Raw genomic sequence first — 19215 nt, 5'->3', positions numbered from 1 at the left:
TGGATTCCTTTCTATTCAAATAATAAATGTCTTTTTAATGCAAGCCTAAGACTTTTTTCCTAAAAAAGAAGGAAGACTACTACCACAAAGTGATAAAATGAACATCTAAGAACACCCACAGCATAAAATTGGCTTCTGTAAACTTTCTGAAAAGTTAAGTAAGTCTTAGAATGTAATACTCTCCCCACTGGTAACTGATCAAGTAAATAAGGTTTTTTAAAATTAAAATAAAGAACTGTAAAAGATTTCATAAAACTTTCGAGAGAACAGGATGACGTCATTATCTTCAAATAATTAGATTTAACTTATAGTGTCAGTACAGAATTAAAGGGAAGCAAATTTCAATTCTAAATAAGGAGGAATTATTTTAAAAACTGGGGCTATTCAATTAATAGGATAGATTGGTTTTATTTTTTTTTTAATTTTTTATTGTTATGTTAATCACCATATATTACATAATTTGTTTTGGTATACTGTTCCATGATTCATTGTTTGTTCATAACACCCAGTGCTCCATGCAGAACGTGCCCTCCTCAATACCCATCACCAGGCTAACCCATCCCCCCACCCTCCTCCCCTCCAGAAACCTCAGTTTGTTTTTCAGAGTCCATCATCTCTCCTGGTTCGTCTCCCCCTCTGACTTACTCCCCTTCATTCTTCCTCTCCTGCTATCTTCTTCTTTTTCTTTTTTCTCACACCCGTCAGAATGGCTAAAATTAACAAGTCAGGGAACAACAGATGTTGGCGGGGATGTGGAGAAAGGGGAACCCTCCTACACTGTTGGTGGGAATGCAAGCTGGTGCAACCCCTCTGGAAAACAGTATGGAGGTTCCTCAAACAGTTGAAATTAGAGCTACCATTCGATCCAGCAATTGCACTACTGGGTATTTACCCCAAAGATACAAATGTAGGGACCCGAAGGGGTACGTGCACCCCAATGTTTATAGCAGCAATGTCCACAATAGCCAAACTGTGGAAAGAGCAAAGATGTCCATCGACAGATGAATGGATAAAGAAGTGGTATATATACACAATGGAATATTATGCAGCCATCAAAAGGAATGAGAGCTTGCCATTTGCAACGACGTGGATGGAACTGGAAGGTGTTATGCTGAGTGAAATAAGTCAATCAGAGAAAGACATGTATCATATGACCTCACTGATATGAGGAATTCTTAATCTCAGGAACAAACTGAGGGTTGCTGGAGTGGTCGGGGGTGGGAGGGATGGGGTGGCTGGGTGATGGACATTGGAGAAGATATGTGCTACGGTGAGCGCTGTGAATTGTGTAAGACTGTTGAATCACAGACCTGTACTTCTGAAACAAATAACGCAACATATGTTAAGAAAATAGATTGGTTTTAAATCCTACACTCCACATTACTGGAGGCTTTTAAACTAGGGTTAGATGATACTCTATCAGGAATGGCGTAAAAAGAGTTTATGTACTAAGTGAGAAGCTGTACTAGACTACTAATAAAGTTCAGTGAACTGAAGATTCTTTTGGCTCTCTAAATTTCTCTTTTAGTGTACAGAAACTTTAAATGAGTATTTCTCAAAGAGCCATTCTCATCATCTGTATCAGAACCACCTAGTGGTGCTTTTAAAATGTATATTCCTCTGTCTCAAAACTCCTACCCCTTCCCCCAGATACAGAATAGAGATCTTAAGAGGTCCAAAAATCTGCATTTTTACCAACAACTTAAACACATTACAATCATTTAGGTTATACCAGACAGAACACCAATTAGCTTTAGGTATGCCCCACAAAGATGCCAAGAAGGAGAACAGAAACAATTTTACAAAGTCTTATATGGTGTTTTTATTGCTACCTGGTGTTCCCCATTGTGAGGTACAAGATGACACTCAAAATGACAAGAGATATAATTTTTAAGCTCCTGTCCCAAACCACTAGCTAAATAAATACTAAATAATTTTATAAGAATCTATACTCATCCTTTTAAGAAACTAAATATAGTATGGAGTTATGTCATATAAATGACAAATTTTATAATATTTTATTCACCAAAGTCAAAGAAAGCTGTGATTCTGGAGAACGCATAGACAATTCTTAGATACTTAATAGACATTCAAGGAAAAAAAAGAGCCTTTCTTAAACGAGACTGAGATAAGTTTAAGTGCCTGAGAATGTATCAGACCTGACTAAAAGAAAACAAGCCAAAGAAATTTAGTAAGCAAATTAAATCTAAGAAATGTATCATCTACAAGAATATATATCTGGAAAAAGTAGATTTAGAAGTAATTACTTTTGAGGGTAAGAATAACTGGCATTATCATATATTACCAATGGGAATGTGATTTGGAGGGTAACTTAATAACATTTTTCAAAATTGCAAATGCATACGTCTTTGCCTGTGATTCTACTTCCAGGAATTCAACTTAGAGATAGATATACTTTTACATGTGCAAATAACAAATATAAAAAGGTCACTATAGCATTTTAGTAGCTGAAAAAATTTAGAAACAATCTAAAATTCCCTCAACCTACAAGTGGTTAAATTATGATACCTTTATACAAAGAAATACCATACAGTGAGACACAAATAATAATGAGGAAACTCTTTACATACTCGACATGGAATATTTCCAAGATACATCATTAAATGAAAAAAGCAAGATGCAGAAAAGTATGAGCTGTATTACCTATTCATACAAAATACAAAAAGAAAAAAAAAGAGAATATTCATTTACTTCTATAAATATAAACTATCTTTGGAAAGAAAAACAACAAACTAATAACAATGAATGCCACTGAAGGAAAATGGGTGCCTGGGGACGAGGGTGGGAGGGAAAATTTTCACTGAAAACCCTTCTGAATCCTTTGAATTGTGAATCAAGTAATGCATTTTCTATACAAAGAAAATAAGCTTAATGTTAGAAAATAAATCTTTTCCTTTTTACAATTTATTAAAGCCAAACAAAAATAGCATCTTGTATACACATGGAACTGAAAAAACATTACCTTTAAGAGAAATTCCTAAGAAATGGGTATAAAATATATAAAGAACAAAAAATCAATTTAAAAAACAGAAAATATCACCACCTGAAAACAAAAATATTACCCATATGAGGGTCTCAAGCTTACACATAAAATTGTTATAAAAAATTAATGGCAAGCCAAGAAGAACCAAGTAACAGTAGTATTTAAAGTATTTCACAGGGGTAAAGTTTTGCAACACTCATGGCTTTATGAAAACTATACAAATGAGCCCCCAAATTGTTTATTGACATAATGTCTGAAAAACAATTCAAATATAATTACTAGTAATACCTCCCACCAAAGAAAAAAGTAAATTACTAATTCACATTATTTATCTTGTGTTCTAGTTACTTCCTACTCATTTGACAAACTAAAAGGATCCAGATCATAACCAAAGGTATGAAAAAGGTAGAAAAAAACCAAATGGGCATTTAAGATTTTTCTTATTTTAAGGATTAAATATAAGCTTTTAGACTTGAGAAGTTCAAGGAAACATCTTTTTCCAAAAGAAAGGGGAAAAATTTAAATGTTGTGCAAACAAAAGTGTACATTCAAGGTATAATACATCTAACTGGCTAATTTAAAATATTAATTCTTCTCCTCATGATAAGAAGATACAAGTCATATTATGCCAAGTATGATCACAACTTACCATGAAATGAAAAGCTCAATGAAACAATGAATGTGTTTTTTTACCTAAAATAAAGGATCATGTATGCAAAATCCAATTTTATACCGATATAAAATATATTTACTTAGGGAAAGAGGCCAGGAGGTACTGAAATCCCACTTACCAACAAGTATACTGCTGATATAAACTGGCTGTATAAAGTGACTCAGCAATGCTCCCTGTACACCAAGCACTTCCCATCTTGTCAATTTGTCACTTGAGGACATACTGCTTACTCTATTAACAACATCTGCAGGACAGTAGACAGTCAGATAAATTTTGCCTTCAACAGCCACATGGAGACTCAGTTCTTCATTGGCTTCAAATGCAGATACAGAATGTGGATTAAGACGCCTAGAAAAAGGAAAGTTTTTTTCCTTTAAAAAACAAAGTATACACAATGGAATATTACTCAGCCATAAAAAAGAACAAAATCTTGCCATTTGCAATGACATGCATGGAGCTAGAGAGTATTCTGCTAAATGAAAGTCAATCGGAGAAAGACAAATACCGTATGATTTCACTCATATGTAAAATATAAGAAACAAATGAGCAAAGGAATAAAAGAGAGAGAAAGGCAAACCAAGAAACAGACTTTTAACTACAGAGAATGCACTGATGGTCACCAGAGGGGAGGTGGGCAGGGGGATGGGTGAACTAGGTAATGGGATTAAGGAGTGTGCTTGTTGTGATGAGCACCGGGTGTTGTATGGAAGTGTTAAATCACTATACCATACACCTGAAACTAGTATTACCCTGTATGTTAACTGGAATTTAAATTAAAATTCTAAAAAGTAAAAAAAAAAGTTGACTAGATTCTAGAGGGGAGGGGGGTGGGGGGATGGGTTAGCCTGGTGATGGGTATTAAAGAGGGCACGTACTGAATGGAGCACTGGGTGTTATACACAAACAATGAATCATGGAACACTACATCAAAAACTAATGATGTAATGTATGGTGACTAATAATAATAAAAAAAGAAAAAAAAACAAAGTTGACAAAATAAAATCTATATGTACTTAAGAATTGTTTTCAAACCTAACTTGCCAGTGTACATTTACTTCTAGTAACAGAAACAGATGCAAAACTAAAGCAGGGTAGGAATGGAGTGACTTGGTTCCAAAAGATTAATACCAAAGAGAAATTAACCATATGTAGACCTTATGGCAAAGATAAATTCTTTTTACTGCCTTTATGTCCCTTAAAATCAAATGGTAACCTAATTTTTGTTCCTACCACAGTTATTTTTTCTCTGTATGAAAATTTTTAAAAACTACAAAGAGAATGAAGAAAAAAAACCCTGACAATTTTTATTCAAGATTCTTCTCCAATAAAATGTTAAAAAATTAAATGTAAAATCATTTGTCCTGAATTTTTTCTCCAGGGAACACTCCTTGTCCTTGTTTTCAAAGGTGTAACTGGAAGAATTTGTAACAAAATGTTAACCATGGTTATCTCTAGATAGTCAGACTTGCTTTCTCCTCTGTGCTTGTCTGTACTGTTTAAATTTCATGCTGATGCTACCCATTCATCAAGATAATGAAGTTTTGGCTACAAATTGACCGGAAAAACAAACTGCATTTTTCTTAGCTCCTGTATTAGTATGTGAGAGTGCATAAATCCATGCTTTCCTAACATTTATGAAGCCTTAAAACTCGAAAGAAAAAAATTTTCAACAGCATAGAAAGAAAGTGGTAGAGTACATGGAAATATTTAAGTAGTAGTAGTAGATCAGATGGAGTGGAGGGGAGGAGTGAAGTAGAAATAGATCAGATTGAGTAGTAATAGATCAGATCTGATTGAGTGGCCCTCTAGCAGGCCACAAATAACACCTCAAGCCAGAGGGAGAATACGAACAGATATGAATTTACTTGTTCTATTGCTGTAGGGATTCAGAATATATGATACAGCCATCCTGATTGCTTTTAAAAACAACTTCCATGATACTTACAATTGTGACTTAATCTGAGCTGACCCTTTAGGCAACTGGTTCATATAGAGATAAATGTTGATAATCTGTTTGAGAGTGAGTAGATTAGAAGCTGGTTCTGTACAAAATATTGATTTTTCCATCATAGCAGGATTTTTGCTGTAGAAGAGTAGAAGTTGTCTATAAAAGTACCTAAAATAAAAGGATTATAACTTTATCAAGTAATAAGATTTTAAAGTAATTTATCTTAAGTGTCATATTCATATGTGTTGTGAGCAATGTCGCTCCCCATGTGGAAAGTTTTGATATTGATAAGAACTCCGAAAATAACTTTAACCTTACTTAATGAAGTGTTAAATCCTGTAAGAAGTCCTCAACTGGAGCCCAGTCTGATATGTGACCTGCCTAAAAGTGCCATTCCTGGACTACCATTCCACTCATTTCACATTTGAGTCCTCAACTGTCATATCCTGCAAAAGACCCATTTCTCTACTGATCCCTCTTTTTGTTCTCAGACAATTCTGCTTTCAGTCTCCTACCTGGAGTGTCAAAATTCTGCCTTGCTTCTATTTTCCTTTCCCCACCAAAACAGACAAACAACAACTGTGGTTCCTGCTCCTTAGTGGTTTTAAAGGCAAAAACACAGAAGTACAAAAACAATACAATGAAGACCATAAGTTATACTAAGAAATGAAACAAATCTCCTGAAAAACTAATACTAACCACATCAGGGGACAAATACTATTTTGCTTATTAAATAAAAAACATGATTTTAGCCCTTTCATCAGAAATAGTAAGAAAATTCAGCACCAGCATATAATAGGGCCAAGCATGGGAAGAAATAAACATAAAAGAGGTAATTTTAAAGAGGTCAAATAATTCAATAATTACCAATGAGGATTAGAGGACAACGACTTGCATTACCTTCATGGATTTCTGAAAAACTCTCCTTTCCTTTTAAGATTATAGGATTCTTTCCTTATAGAGACATGTACTTAAGTTTTTCAGGCAAAATAATGTCTAAATTTGTTTTAAAATACTCCACCAAAGAAAATACCATCAACAAAAAGTGAGGATGCATAGGTTAAATAAGAACAGCAGAATGCTGATAACTAGATACGCTGATAATTAGGTATGATCATTGGATACTGGTATCAGAATGCTGATTAACTGAATGATAGAATTCATTATCCTAGTCTAACTTGTGTTTGAAAATTTCCATAAAAAAGTTTTATAAAAAGTAAGCTCAATGGCCTAACAGAACCCAAATCTGGTGGATTCTGGAGAAGAAAACAAATTTCTCACTTTTCATATGAAGGATCTTCTAAGGAGTAACATTCCTGGCTTCTCTCTCCTACCTGCTATTTACTCCTTTTGTAAGGAGCAGAGTGACTACTGAAGAATTTGGGAAAAGAAACTAGGTATGCTCACTTCAGCCCTTTTCTCTCTCTTTGAGATCTGCCAGCCTGTACAAACTTACAGTTATAAAACAAACAAGTCAGGAGGATGAGAAGTATAACACAGGGAATAGAATCAGTAATACTGTGATAACATCATATGGTGACAGATGGTGACTACACTTACCATGGTGGTGAGTGTAGTGAGTGTTGAACATTAACATGTATAACACTGTATGTCAACTATAATTAAAAAAAAAAAGAATACCATATCTACATTCTGCTATATAGTAAACTTTGCATAGACCTCATAAATGGAAGCTTACTGGTTTCTGGCAATGTCTTTGGATAAGTATGACTAATTTGGGGGGGGTGAATATTACCAAGCCTACTTGGTCCAGATATAAAGCTATATATTCCAATTACTTTGATCAGTAATAAAGATAGTATATTTAAAAAAGTTGTAGAACTCTTAAAACTGAGTTCATAAGGTCTTGATAATAGAAGCCACTAAAATCCACAGATTATGGACACTGCAGTTACTGTAAGCTTTTCAAAAATGACATGGAAAGACTGTCATATCCATGGCTCAATGATCAGTAAAATTCCATTTGTAAATAAAGATACCAATAGGTGGTTACTTTGGGCTGAAAGCATTAATATTTGGTGGCATTAAATATACACGTTACCTTACCTAAGGAGAGACCTTCTTGCTGTAACAACAGCATGAGTGTCATGTAACACTCTTCCATTTGGCTTAATGCACTGGCTGTAATTGTATTCACCTGTGCCTATAGCTACAACTTCATGCTGTCCAGCTGAAAGGAAAAGGTTAACAGTAGCAGGTTATTTTGACCTTCTTCTTGCCTATGTTCAACCTCTACCTTGCCATTTTTAAAATTACTTATATTGACCAAAAAGATGGAAAAATTTCACAGTTCCAAATAAGAGTTCTAGGAACCAATTTTTTTTAATAGTTCAATAGCATTTTAATAAAAAAGTTATTTTATAATAGTTCATTTAAAATTTTGCCACAATCAATAAAATCATCAGATATCCTTAGTTTTCAAACATGCATTTATTTCTTCTACATCTAGATATGTTTGGCTTACTAGAGACTTCATTTGCCATTCTACTTCTGCCTTAAAGTTATCTGTAGTGGCTCTATTTTTTTCTTAATCCACTCAAATTCTCTACAAATCAAAGTTTCTCTGTTCTACTGACACTGCTCTTTTAAAGATTTTTTTATTTATTTGAGAGAGTGTGTGTGCACGAGCAGGGGGGGAGGAGCAGAGGGAGAAGCAGACTCCTAACTGAGCAGAGAGCCCCGCGTCGGTCTCCCTCTCCCACTCCCCCTGCTTGTGTTCCCTCTCTCACTGTGTCTCTCTGTGTCAAAGAAATAAAATAATAAAATCAAGCTTCCCACTGAACAGGGAGCCTGATGCGGGTCTCGATGCGGGGCTCAATCCCAGGACCCCAAGATCATGACCTAAGCCGGAGGTAGATGCTTAACTGACTGAGCCCCCCAGGCACCCCTAAAACTGCTTTTTTAAAGAGAAAAGCACCTTATTCTTTTTCTAATAGTTTTGCTCCATTTACTTTTTGCTGTACCCCATTCGAGATTTCCTTATACAATTCTTTTCCCTTTCACATCCTATGAGGCCTTTCTATAGTGTAGTCACTAAGCTCATTGCTCTTTTTTCTCTAGAATATGCTCCTCTTGTTTTTTCTTTTACTTCCATGTTGATGATTTCAGAAAATCTGTAATTTTAGACTCTCAAACAAAGTTCCAGGTGCTAAAGTAGATGCTAGGAATAAAATGTTGAGCAAGACATGCTCTCATGAAGCTTCTAATAGGAGACAGAAAAAGACTAAACAAACCACAAACTGTGATATGTGCGTTAAAGGAAAAAAAATATGGGGCCAATGTAAAGAATAATGGGGGGAAGGTTACCTCATGCAAACTAGCTGCAGAATCTCTCTTTATGAAATTGAAATTTAAGTTTCAGTAAGAAGAGTGAGCAGCATGAGTGAGGTACAGGGTATTGCAGTCAAAAGAAAGAGCTTGTGCAGACCCTGGGCAAAGAGAGACCAGTATAGCTGCTCCAGGAAAGAGTGAAGGGAATGGCATAAGATGAGTTTAGAAAATGAGGCATCATAAACCATGCTAAGGAGTCTGTGGATTTTACCCAGGAGCTATGATGAAGCTACTGAGGGTAAGGGAGTGAAAAACCATCCTGGGATACATTTTAAGTTCACTCCTTTATGTGGAGAATGCTATAAGTCCAAGAAGCTGAAGACATAATGACTTAAGACTTGAGTAATGAAGGGTGGTTGGAAAAGAACAATCAGATCTGAGAGTTTGGAGACATAATAAAACTTAGAGATAAATTTTAGGGTATTAGGGAAAGGACTTAGCCTTTTCATCTGTCTGAGCAACTGGGAAAATGCCATTTACTGAGATGGAGAAAGCTGGAGGAGAAATAAAATTAGATGGGAAAAACAAAAAGTTCCATTATCACAAACGTAGCTGCTCTAGTAAGGAGGGGATGGTGATGGTAAAAGTATATAGTGTCAGTGTAAGTTCTGGAATGGAGATGCAAAGTTCTGAGTTATAAATACTCAGTTTCTATTTCAACTCTGTAACTCGACCTGCCATGTTTCAGGGAGATGCTAGTTTGATAAGGCAGGAAAAAGAGGGGATAACCAAAGGAAGCAATGCATCAAGATGTGAGAGGGAATGGAACCAAAATTTAAGTGAAGGGATTAGCTATAAGAGGAAAGATCCTTCTTCCACTCACAGTAGAGAAAATGAGCACAAATGCAAGGAATTACATAGATTTGGTGGTAGAGAACAGAAGGAAGTTTGGATTTGACAGCTTCTTACAGACACAATTAAAAATTATGAGGCATGGCCATTAGTTGAAAGCAAGGTTGGAAGAGAGGATGTAGGATATCTGAGGACAAAGGAAAGTATGAAATGGACATTTCAGGGAATGTGATCAACCCTACTGGAGACACAGGCTGGCTGGGCAGTGAGGAATACCCATTTGAGGTTTCTAATACATTTTAAGTATGTACTGATTGTGTGAGTCACTCCAGGAATATGTACTTGATTTTACTCAGTCTGTCCCCACCCCACATTCACAACCGTATTTCTAAAACCAGATTTATTACTTTCATCCATGCTATTCACACAACTTCACATCAGCTTCCACATTCCAGTGTATATGGAAACACCGTTCTCTATGTGAACTTGAAATGTTGTTTTATTCGTCTCATTTCATCTATCATTTGTTGTCACTTTCATCTTATCACATCAATTTCTTTTTTTTTTTAAGATTTTATTTATTGACAGAGAGAGACACAGTGAGAGAGGGAACACAAGCAGGGGGAGTGGAGAGGGAGAAGCAGGCTTCCCGCAGAGCGGGGAGCCTGATGCGGGGCTCGATCCCAGGACCCTGGGATCATGACCTGAGCTGAAGGCAGATGCTTAACGACTGAGCCACCCAGATGCCCCTTATCACATCAATTTCTAAAAAAATATTTTCTTTCCCTGTTCATTCATGTCTGTCTCAACTCTAACATAAGCAGCTCCATCACAGTCACCTAAGTTATGATTCCCTAATTCAGGCCCAATCCTCGTAGTATTTAAAAAAAAAAAATGTTCGCAATTATTGCTTAAACATCAACTTACTTTAATCATTACAAATGGGTAATTTAAGCTTTTCCTAAATGCCAAGTACTGTGCCAAATATTTTATTTATATTATCACATCTAATCCTAGTAACTCCATGAAGTAGAGATTTCTATTTTTAAGAAGTTAGAAGAAAACCGAAGCAGAGATGTTAAGTATATAACATGCCCAAAGTCATTTAAGTAGCAGAGCTAAGTCTCCTGCTGTTCCCAACAATTAGAGTACTGTATCAATCCCTGACCAAAAATCTTTCACCACTTACTATCTATCTCATTAAATCCAACTTCTGAATGGATTTTAAATGACTGCATAATCTGGTAACATCTTATCAACCTAAGTATATTCTGTATTACCCCTGTATATATATACTTGTCTGCACTAGTAATAAATTTCTCATTGTTCCATAAAGTTTTCTCACTGCTGCTTTCTTCCTTTATGTCTTTTTCTCTCCAAAAATGTCCTTTCCTCTATTTATCCAAGTCTTATTAACACTTAAAGTTTAGTACCCAAAGATTTTAACTCTATCAGTTCTCTATCTATGATCAGTTCTCTATCTATGAATTTTCATGCATTTTTGGATTACAGAAAATAATTTTATATATAGGTATCTGTATATAGATATATATATAGTTTTATATATAAACATATCTATGGACATAGATATAGATTTTATATATAGATATCCATATCTATGTATATCTTCTCTCCCCACCTAAATTATAAAAACTCCTTAAGAATAGGAACCAAATCTCAAATTTGTTTTATATCATCTCTAATATCTTACTCAGAAATGAATATAAAATCCTAATACTTTTAATTAATGATCAACCTAGAACACTAAAGGGTAAATAAAAGATAAAATGTAGTTGGAATCATATCATAATACCCACAAGAAAAAAAAACACAGTTTCATGATTTTTCATATTGTAATCCTTTCTTACTTAAAAGAGAAAATTTGTTCATTTTTATCTAGACCTTCTCAATGTTTGTTACAATGAAAATTAGATTTCAGGTTGGTAGTAGTTCCAACAGAGTTATTGTTTAAAATGTTAGTCATTTTACCATTCTGCAGTTCTCTATTAGTTTCTGGTTAGTATACTTTAATTTTGAGAGCCTTTGTATTTAATGATCTACGCCCACTAGAAAAGGCCACTTCAAATCAATCAATGCAACACCATTGTAAAAAGGGTCAAAGATACTTAAAATACTACTATATATAGCTCAAATGATTAGGATATTTAATAGTTGTTCTACAAACCAACACATCCCAAATATTTGGACTTACCTCTTTCAATTATAAAAGCAGCCAAGGAATTGCTACATTTCAGATATTCTGAATGATTAGAAATTAGTTGATTAAATGTTTCTTTAACAATCTGTGAAATCTTTGCATACTGAATATATCTCCCTTCTGGAAAAAAAAATTAAATGGAATATGAATTTGAAGACATGGTACTTTCTCCCAGAGGCCTCTATTATTCCTATTATATAACATTACAATTGAGTAAGTTTGTAATTTATAGATATGGGAGAGCAAATTATAATTTATGTCACGATTGATATTTTAAAGCGTTCAATCTAAAAAAAGACTATATTATTGAGCTTTATGGAAAACTCCAGAGCTTAAAGTTTAGATTCTTGGATAAGGCCCTGGCCATTTGTCGCTTTGTGTATCCCTACTGGAGAACCACTGTTCTAGAGAATGAGAGGTTGCAGAATCACCTAATATAGTGTTTCTCAAAGGTTAATTGTAAGCCACTGACAGTTCCTGATGTTTCATGATGGCTGCTAAGTAGTCTATCAAGTGGTTTGCAGTCCATTTCATATTTTTAGAGGAAAAAAAGCAATGAAACAACTTTGTTGTCATCATTATATGAATAACTATAATTTTCACAGAAATCATTTTTACCTACTTAATAATCATTACAATAAAAAAAGCACACAAATGATACAAGTATGATGTTAACAATCTCAGCTGACATTCTGCTAATGGGACACAATGCATTTCAGTTAGGCCACTTACATGCTTTTGTTTATTTGTTAAACTTTAATTTTTCTCTGTTAATATTGTTAATGCTCTCTTCTTGGCAAAAACAAATTCACATGATCAGGAATAATGTGAACAATCACAAAATTAATTGCACAATGAAGCTCTGAGAGAAAAAAGAATGAATAGCTATATTCTTCTATCTCATCACAAAGCATATAATGTGGAGGTGCCAATTATTACTATAACTGCATACTAACACATATTTCACTAAAGTTGGTACAACAAAACCAATGTGTGGTGTATAAATTAGTCTTTGGTCCTTACGTAGTAAAAATACGAGAAGTACTCAGCAACTTGGCTCTGCATATCACCAAAAACTCACGATACAGAAGAAGCAGTATCCATTTAATGATATTTAACTTTTTTTAAGATTTTATTTGAGAGGGAGAGAGAGAGAGCACAAGAGAGCACAAGACGGGGGAGGGTTGGAGGGGAAAGCAGACTCCCCGCTGAGTGGGAAGCCTGATGCAGGGATCCATCCTGGGATCTGGGACCATGACCTGAGCTGGGATGGCAGAAGCTTAACTGAAGGAGCCACCCAGGCACCCCAAATTTAACTTTTTTTTCACTGAAACAGCAGTATAAAAATATATATTCAGAAGTTCCCCCACCAAATGCAGGCAATGTTACCAGTTTCTAATAGAAATTTTGAGAATCTACAAATTGGCTCATGCTAAAATGCACCTTCTGCATTTACTTGATCTTGGACATCACTCAAGGGTAGACATTAGTATTACATCATCCTTCTTAATGAGTCCATAGAATGAATGTACCATAATTTGTTTGATCATGTCATATATAGTTAGCAAGTACTGTGTTATGATATAGAGTAGAAAAACACACAGAGATTAGTATAGAACAAGAATTGTGTATGGGGCGGAGCGCCTGGGTGGCGCAGTTGTCAAGCGTCTGCCTTCGGCTCAGGTCAGCTTCTCCCTCTCCCGCTCCCCCTGCTTGTGCTCCCTCTCTCGCTGTGTCTCTCTGTGTCAAATAAATAAAATAAATAAAATAAAATAATTGTGTATGGGGCAAAAAAATATTCTGCTACACATTTAAAGGTTGCTCTTAAATATCATAAAGTATATCTGGGACTTAACAACATACCAGTATACCTCTTGATCTTAATTCAGTGTTGAAGAAATAATATTGTGAATATAACCAAGTCTCAGTTACTAAATGTATCTCTTATTACCAATGCATGTAAAAAAATAAAAAGCAAGTGCAACACCATTTTCCTTATACATACACCCTGGCTATTAAGGAAATAAAATATTCTCCCAAATTACTGAAAATTAAGGATAAGATAAAAATATGACATTCATAATGCCATTTAACACCATTTCTTTGATTTCGAGTAGCAAATTTCAAGTGATCTTCAGTATCATGGGTAATCTGAACCTATCTTCAGGGCCAAAATATCACTTTTTAAAATTTTTTATTTATTTGTTTAATTTTTAGGGGGGGAAGGAAGTAAAAAGGGAAAGAGAGACTCTTAAGCAGACTCCACGCTCAGCATGCAGCCCAATGCGGGGCTCCATCTCACAACCTGGAGATCATGACCCGAGCCAAAATCAAGAGTCAGAACCTGAATGGACTAAGCCACCCAAGCACCCCAAAATAATTGCTATTTTTTTAAAAGATTTTATTTATTTATTTAATTGACACAGAGAGAAAGAGACAGCGAGAGAGGGAACACAAGCAGGGGGAGTGGGAGAGGGAGAAGCAGGCCCCCTGCCGAGCAGGGAGCCAGATGCAGGGCTCAATCCCAGGACCCTGGGATCCTGACCTGAGCCGAAGGCAGTCACTTACCACCCAGGTACCCCAATAATTGCTATTTTTAATGAAATATGGTCCAGTTAGAAATAGAACAAAGCAGACAGGCTGTGAAATAGTGATACACTCTATAACTGGCCCAACAGGATATGTTTTGGAAATTACTGTGGGTCTCAAATCTTTTTTCTTCAAAGGCAACAACATCCAACTCCTATGTTTACCCATAAGCTTGAAGGATGAGGTTGGCTCTCCATTTTCTGACAACCTGACTCCTGTCTGAGCCTACTAAACTTGACTTTAATCATGTATTTCTTTAAACATACTGTTAACCACATCTTTCTTCCTCGCAGACTGATCTGTTTTCTCAGGGTAATATTAATCCATATTGTTGGTCACTGACCAAGATTCTGTCTTACTATTCATTGAAATTGCCCACAGAGGCTGAAAAGACAGACTAGAGCCCTCTCCCATAGTCAGGGATGATTATTGCTGGATTCATTCCTCACTTCCCTTCTTTTCATCAATTCTTATGACTGTTAGATCAAATTACTGTATTAAACTTTGGTGAATTTTGCCATTTGAATAGGACTATTTTCCCTGGTCTGGGCCTTTTACTCCAAACAAGGCTCACAAATGTGCACAGTTTTTCTCTGTTTTAGAAAGATAATGTAAATTAAAAAATAAATGGACAAACCAAGTCTGAATAGGCATAAAGTTGGTTTTCAAACCCTAATCTCCAGACCTAGAAGAGAAAGAAAGGCTCATTTTCATTTTAATTCTATAAGTATTCTAAAATTTGAAGTCTGAAGTGTTAACTATACGTAAGCCATGTAGAAATAATTTCCTGATTTTCAGAGGATTCATAATCTGATAGGAAAAGTATACAAATACCACCACACAATGTCGAATATGACAAAGTGTTATAATAAAAGGTTACTATTTAGGAAGCATCTACTGGCACTGATTTAAGTATTTTACATGTATGAATTCATTTAATCCTCATAATTACACTATGAGATAATTATTGTTACAGCCATTTTATAGATGAAAAAATTAAGGTACATGGAGAAGTAGCTGATTGTAGACCATACAATTAGTAACTGCAATTGTAGTTGTAGTTTTCTTGAGCTTGAGCGACAAATAACTGCCATTAAAAGTAAATAGATTTGGGGCGCCTGGGTGGCTCAGTTGGTTAAGCGACTGCCTTCGGCTCAGGTCATGATCCTGGAGTCCCGGGATCGAGTCCTGCATCGGGCTCCCTGCTCAGCAGGGAGTCTGCTTCTCCCTCTGACCCTCTCCCCTCTCGTGCTCTCTATCTCTCATTCTCTCTCTCTCAAATAAATAAATAAAATCTTTAAAAAAAAAAAAGTAAATAGATTTAACATAAATGTCCCAACCATTAAGCACCAGAAAGCCATCGGTTTTCATTGATGACAAGCCTACTAAAGCAAAGCATCCTCAAAAAAAGCAGCTATATGAAACTGATGAACCACCTCCTTATAGAAAAAAAGCCATTTCTTCAATCTTTCCTCTCCCTTCCTTATTTCTCTTTTTTAGCACAGTACAAAAGGAAATTCTCCTCCTTGTAGAAGTGTGACAGGTTTGAATGATAAAATACTAATGTATATTTTCATACCTAAGCATATTTTAATTATATGTTGAATTATAATTTTTTAATGGGTTATTCTTCTAAAAAAGAACATCATAAAGGATTTTCCTACCATAATGTACTTTTGAGACATATACTGGTTCAGGTGAAACAACAGGCTCTGCAGGGATAGGAGGAGGACCTGTAAAAAAACAAAAACAACATAAAGAAACATGAAACTTCAATGTTCCAAAGAACAGGTATTTTACTATTCTATAATCAACAGCAATCTTAGAATGATTATTTTTTCTGTATAGTTCTGCCAACTCTAGGCCATCAAATACCCATTAGTTCAGCCTTGATAAATGTCTTTTCTATACTAAAATTATACAGTTAGGGATTTCCTGACTTTATGCTGCTATATGGTTTGTGCTGTCATAGATGCCACATTCCAAAAAGCGTTTAGAATGAAACCTTGTTTTAAATGCTCATGAACAATTTTCTATTTACAGTAATACTATGCAAAATACTTAAAATTAACGTATCAAAATTCAACAAGTAAAAGTTATGATTTTTTCCTAGGGGGATACTACATTCAAGGTTTTCAAAGCTTTTAGTCTCATTCTTTGCAATGGCTTTCCAAATTAGATCCCGAGTTAGGGAATCCAGGAAAAACAAAAAAAGAACATGACATTAAACCAAAAAAACAAAACAAAACAAAACAAAAAAACAGAAAAGTTTAAATGCAGAGTTTCCAAGAGCAAAGGTTCAACTAAATTAGTATCTTTCAAGAATCATTCATAAGAACAAATGAAGCAAAAAATACTGCTCTTCCGGACTTAATTCTGAGTAAGACAAAATACTGACTGAATACATTAGAATTAGCAAGGAAAGACTGGCAATGTCATCTGTGGCTCATGTTAGTTAAACAAAGGCTAACTATAATGAGATATATACACTCTGGACTTGAAGCAGAACTTTAAAAACTCAGAGAAAGATGGATTTTTTCCATTTACTCAAGAGAGTTGGGCTCAGGTAGAATGAAAACCAAAAATATTAAATCCTGTTCATCAAGCACAAATAATTTCAATAAAGAAAATATGACTGCACAAGTTGGCCTGCATTTTAAAGCACCATGTACAAATAGGCAAAATAATCTTGAAAAAGAACAAAGTTGAAGGACTCACACTTCCTATTTCAAAACTTAATACAAAGTGACAATAAATCAAAACAGTATGGTAATAGCATAAAGACAGATACATAGACCAATGGGATAGAAAACACAGAAATAAATTCTCAATGTATTTTCTCAAATGATTCTTGACAAGGGGGCCAGCATCATTCATTCAAAGGGGGAAAGGGCAGTCTTTTCAATAAATGATGCTGGAAAAACCAGATATCCACATGCAAAAGATTGAAGATGGACCCCTACCTAACCCCATATACAAAAATTAACTCAAAATGCATCAAACACCCAAACATAATGGTGAAAACCATGAAACACTTAGAAGAAAACAGAAGAAAAGCTTGATGATGACACCGGATTTGGCAGTAATTGCCTGGATAGGACACTAAAAGAGGCAACAAAGAAAAAATTGCAACTTCATCAAAATTAAATACTTTGGTGAATCAAAAACCACTACTGAGTAAAAATGCAAATCACAAAAAGGGAGAAAATATTGGCGAATCACATATTTAATAAGGGCCTGATATCCAGAATACAAAGTAGCCTTCTCCTTACCTGAGGGGATTAGTTCCACCACAGATAATACCAAACCCTATATATGATATGTTTTTTCCTATACGTATGTCCTAATGATAAAATTTAATTTAGAAATTAGGCACAATAAGAGATTAACAATTATAGAATAACATACATAGTGTAATAAAAATTATATGAACATAGTCTCGCTCTCTCTCAAAATATATTATTGTACTGTACTCACCCTTCTTGTAGTGATGTGAGATTTTAAAATGTGATGAGATGAAGTGAATGGCATAGGCACTGTGACAGTGTTAGGCTACTATTACCTTCTGATATGTCAGAAGGAGGATAAGCTGCTTCCAGACCACAGCTGACCACAGGTAACTGAAGCCGTGGAAAGTGAAACCGTGAGTAAGGAAGGAATTACTGTAGAGAGGACTCTTAAGACTCAACAAAAAAAACCCCAATAATCCCTCTCAAAAATGAGGAAAGGAATTATCACATTTCTCTGAAGATATACAAATGGCACATGAGAAAATGCTCACCATTATTTATCAATAGGAAAATGCAAGTCAAAGTCACAATGAGATGCCACATCATACCCTGCAGAATGGCTACTATCAAAAAAAAAAAAAAAAGTGTTGGTGAGGATGTGGAAAAACTGGAACCCTTGTGCACTGTAAGTAAGAATGTAAAATGGTGTAGCCATTATGGAAAACAATATGGCAGTTCTTAAAAAAATTAAATATAAAATTACCAAATGATCCAGCAATTCCACTTCTGGGTATGAAACCCAAAGAACTGAAACCAGAATGTCATAGCTATCTGTACACCCACATTAATAGCGGCATTATTCACAATAGCCAAAAGTTGAAACAATCCAAGTAACCATCAATGGATGAATGGATAAACAAAATGTGGTATATACATAAAATAGAATATTATTCAATCTTAAAAAAGAAGGAAATTCTGGCACATGCTGCAATGTAGATAAACTTTAAGGACATTATAAGTGAAAAAAGCCAGCCATAAAAAGACAAATACTATGTGATTCCACTTTGCAATACCTATAGTCAAATTCATACAGACAGAAAGTAGAATGGTAATTGCCAGGAACTTGGTGTGAGGGGGGAGAGGGGAAGATGAGGAATAATTGTTTAATGGGTATAGAATTTCAGTTTTTGCAAGATGAAAAGAGTTCTGGATATTGGATACACAACATAGTGAATGTACTTCACACTAAACTGTACATTTAAAATGGTTAAGATATTAAAATTTGTTTTATATATATGCATTACAAAATTCTATTTGACTACACTAAGAACTTTTTAAATGATTTTTTAAAAAGGAGTATTGAAATAAACTTAGAACAACATTTTTTTTCTAAGATTTTATTTATTTGAC

At 34.9% G+C, this 19215-nt stretch overlaps 1 protein-coding gene across 6 annotated transcripts in view; it reads right to left on the bottom strand.

Moving 5' to 3' along the window:
* ADAD1 (adenosine deaminase domain containing 1) overlaps positions 1 to 19215 on the bottom strand; it is a 114079-nt gene that overhangs the window by 87064 nt on the left and 7800 nt on the right. For all 6 annotated transcript variants that reach the window (XM_073892226.1, XM_073892225.1, XM_073892228.1 and 3 more), the window contains exons 4-8: positions 16240 to 16308; positions 11981 to 12106; positions 7693 to 7816; positions 5623 to 5793; positions 3796 to 4025 (exon numbers count right to left, since the gene is read on the bottom strand). In XM_073892226.1, the coding sequence (XP_073748327.1) occupies positions 3796 to 4025; positions 5623 to 5793; positions 7693 to 7816; positions 11981 to 12106; positions 16240 to 16308 (720 nt within the window). The remainder of the gene's footprint in view (positions 1 to 3795; positions 4026 to 5622; positions 5794 to 7692; positions 7817 to 11980; positions 12107 to 16239; positions 16309 to 19215) is intronic.

Source organism: Callorhinus ursinus, unplaced genomic scaffold, assembly GCF_003265705.2.
Source record: "Callorhinus ursinus isolate GAN/ISIS: 27379988/994484 unplaced genomic scaffold, GSC_fseal_2.0 scaffold4, whole genome shotgun sequence".
In the NCBI taxonomy this organism is placed as follows: domain Eukaryota; kingdom Metazoa; phylum Chordata; class Mammalia; order Carnivora; family Otariidae; genus Callorhinus; species Callorhinus ursinus.
The sequence above is the reverse complement of the archived record's forward strand: the minus strand, read 5'-3'. Positions and strand labels throughout refer to the sequence as shown.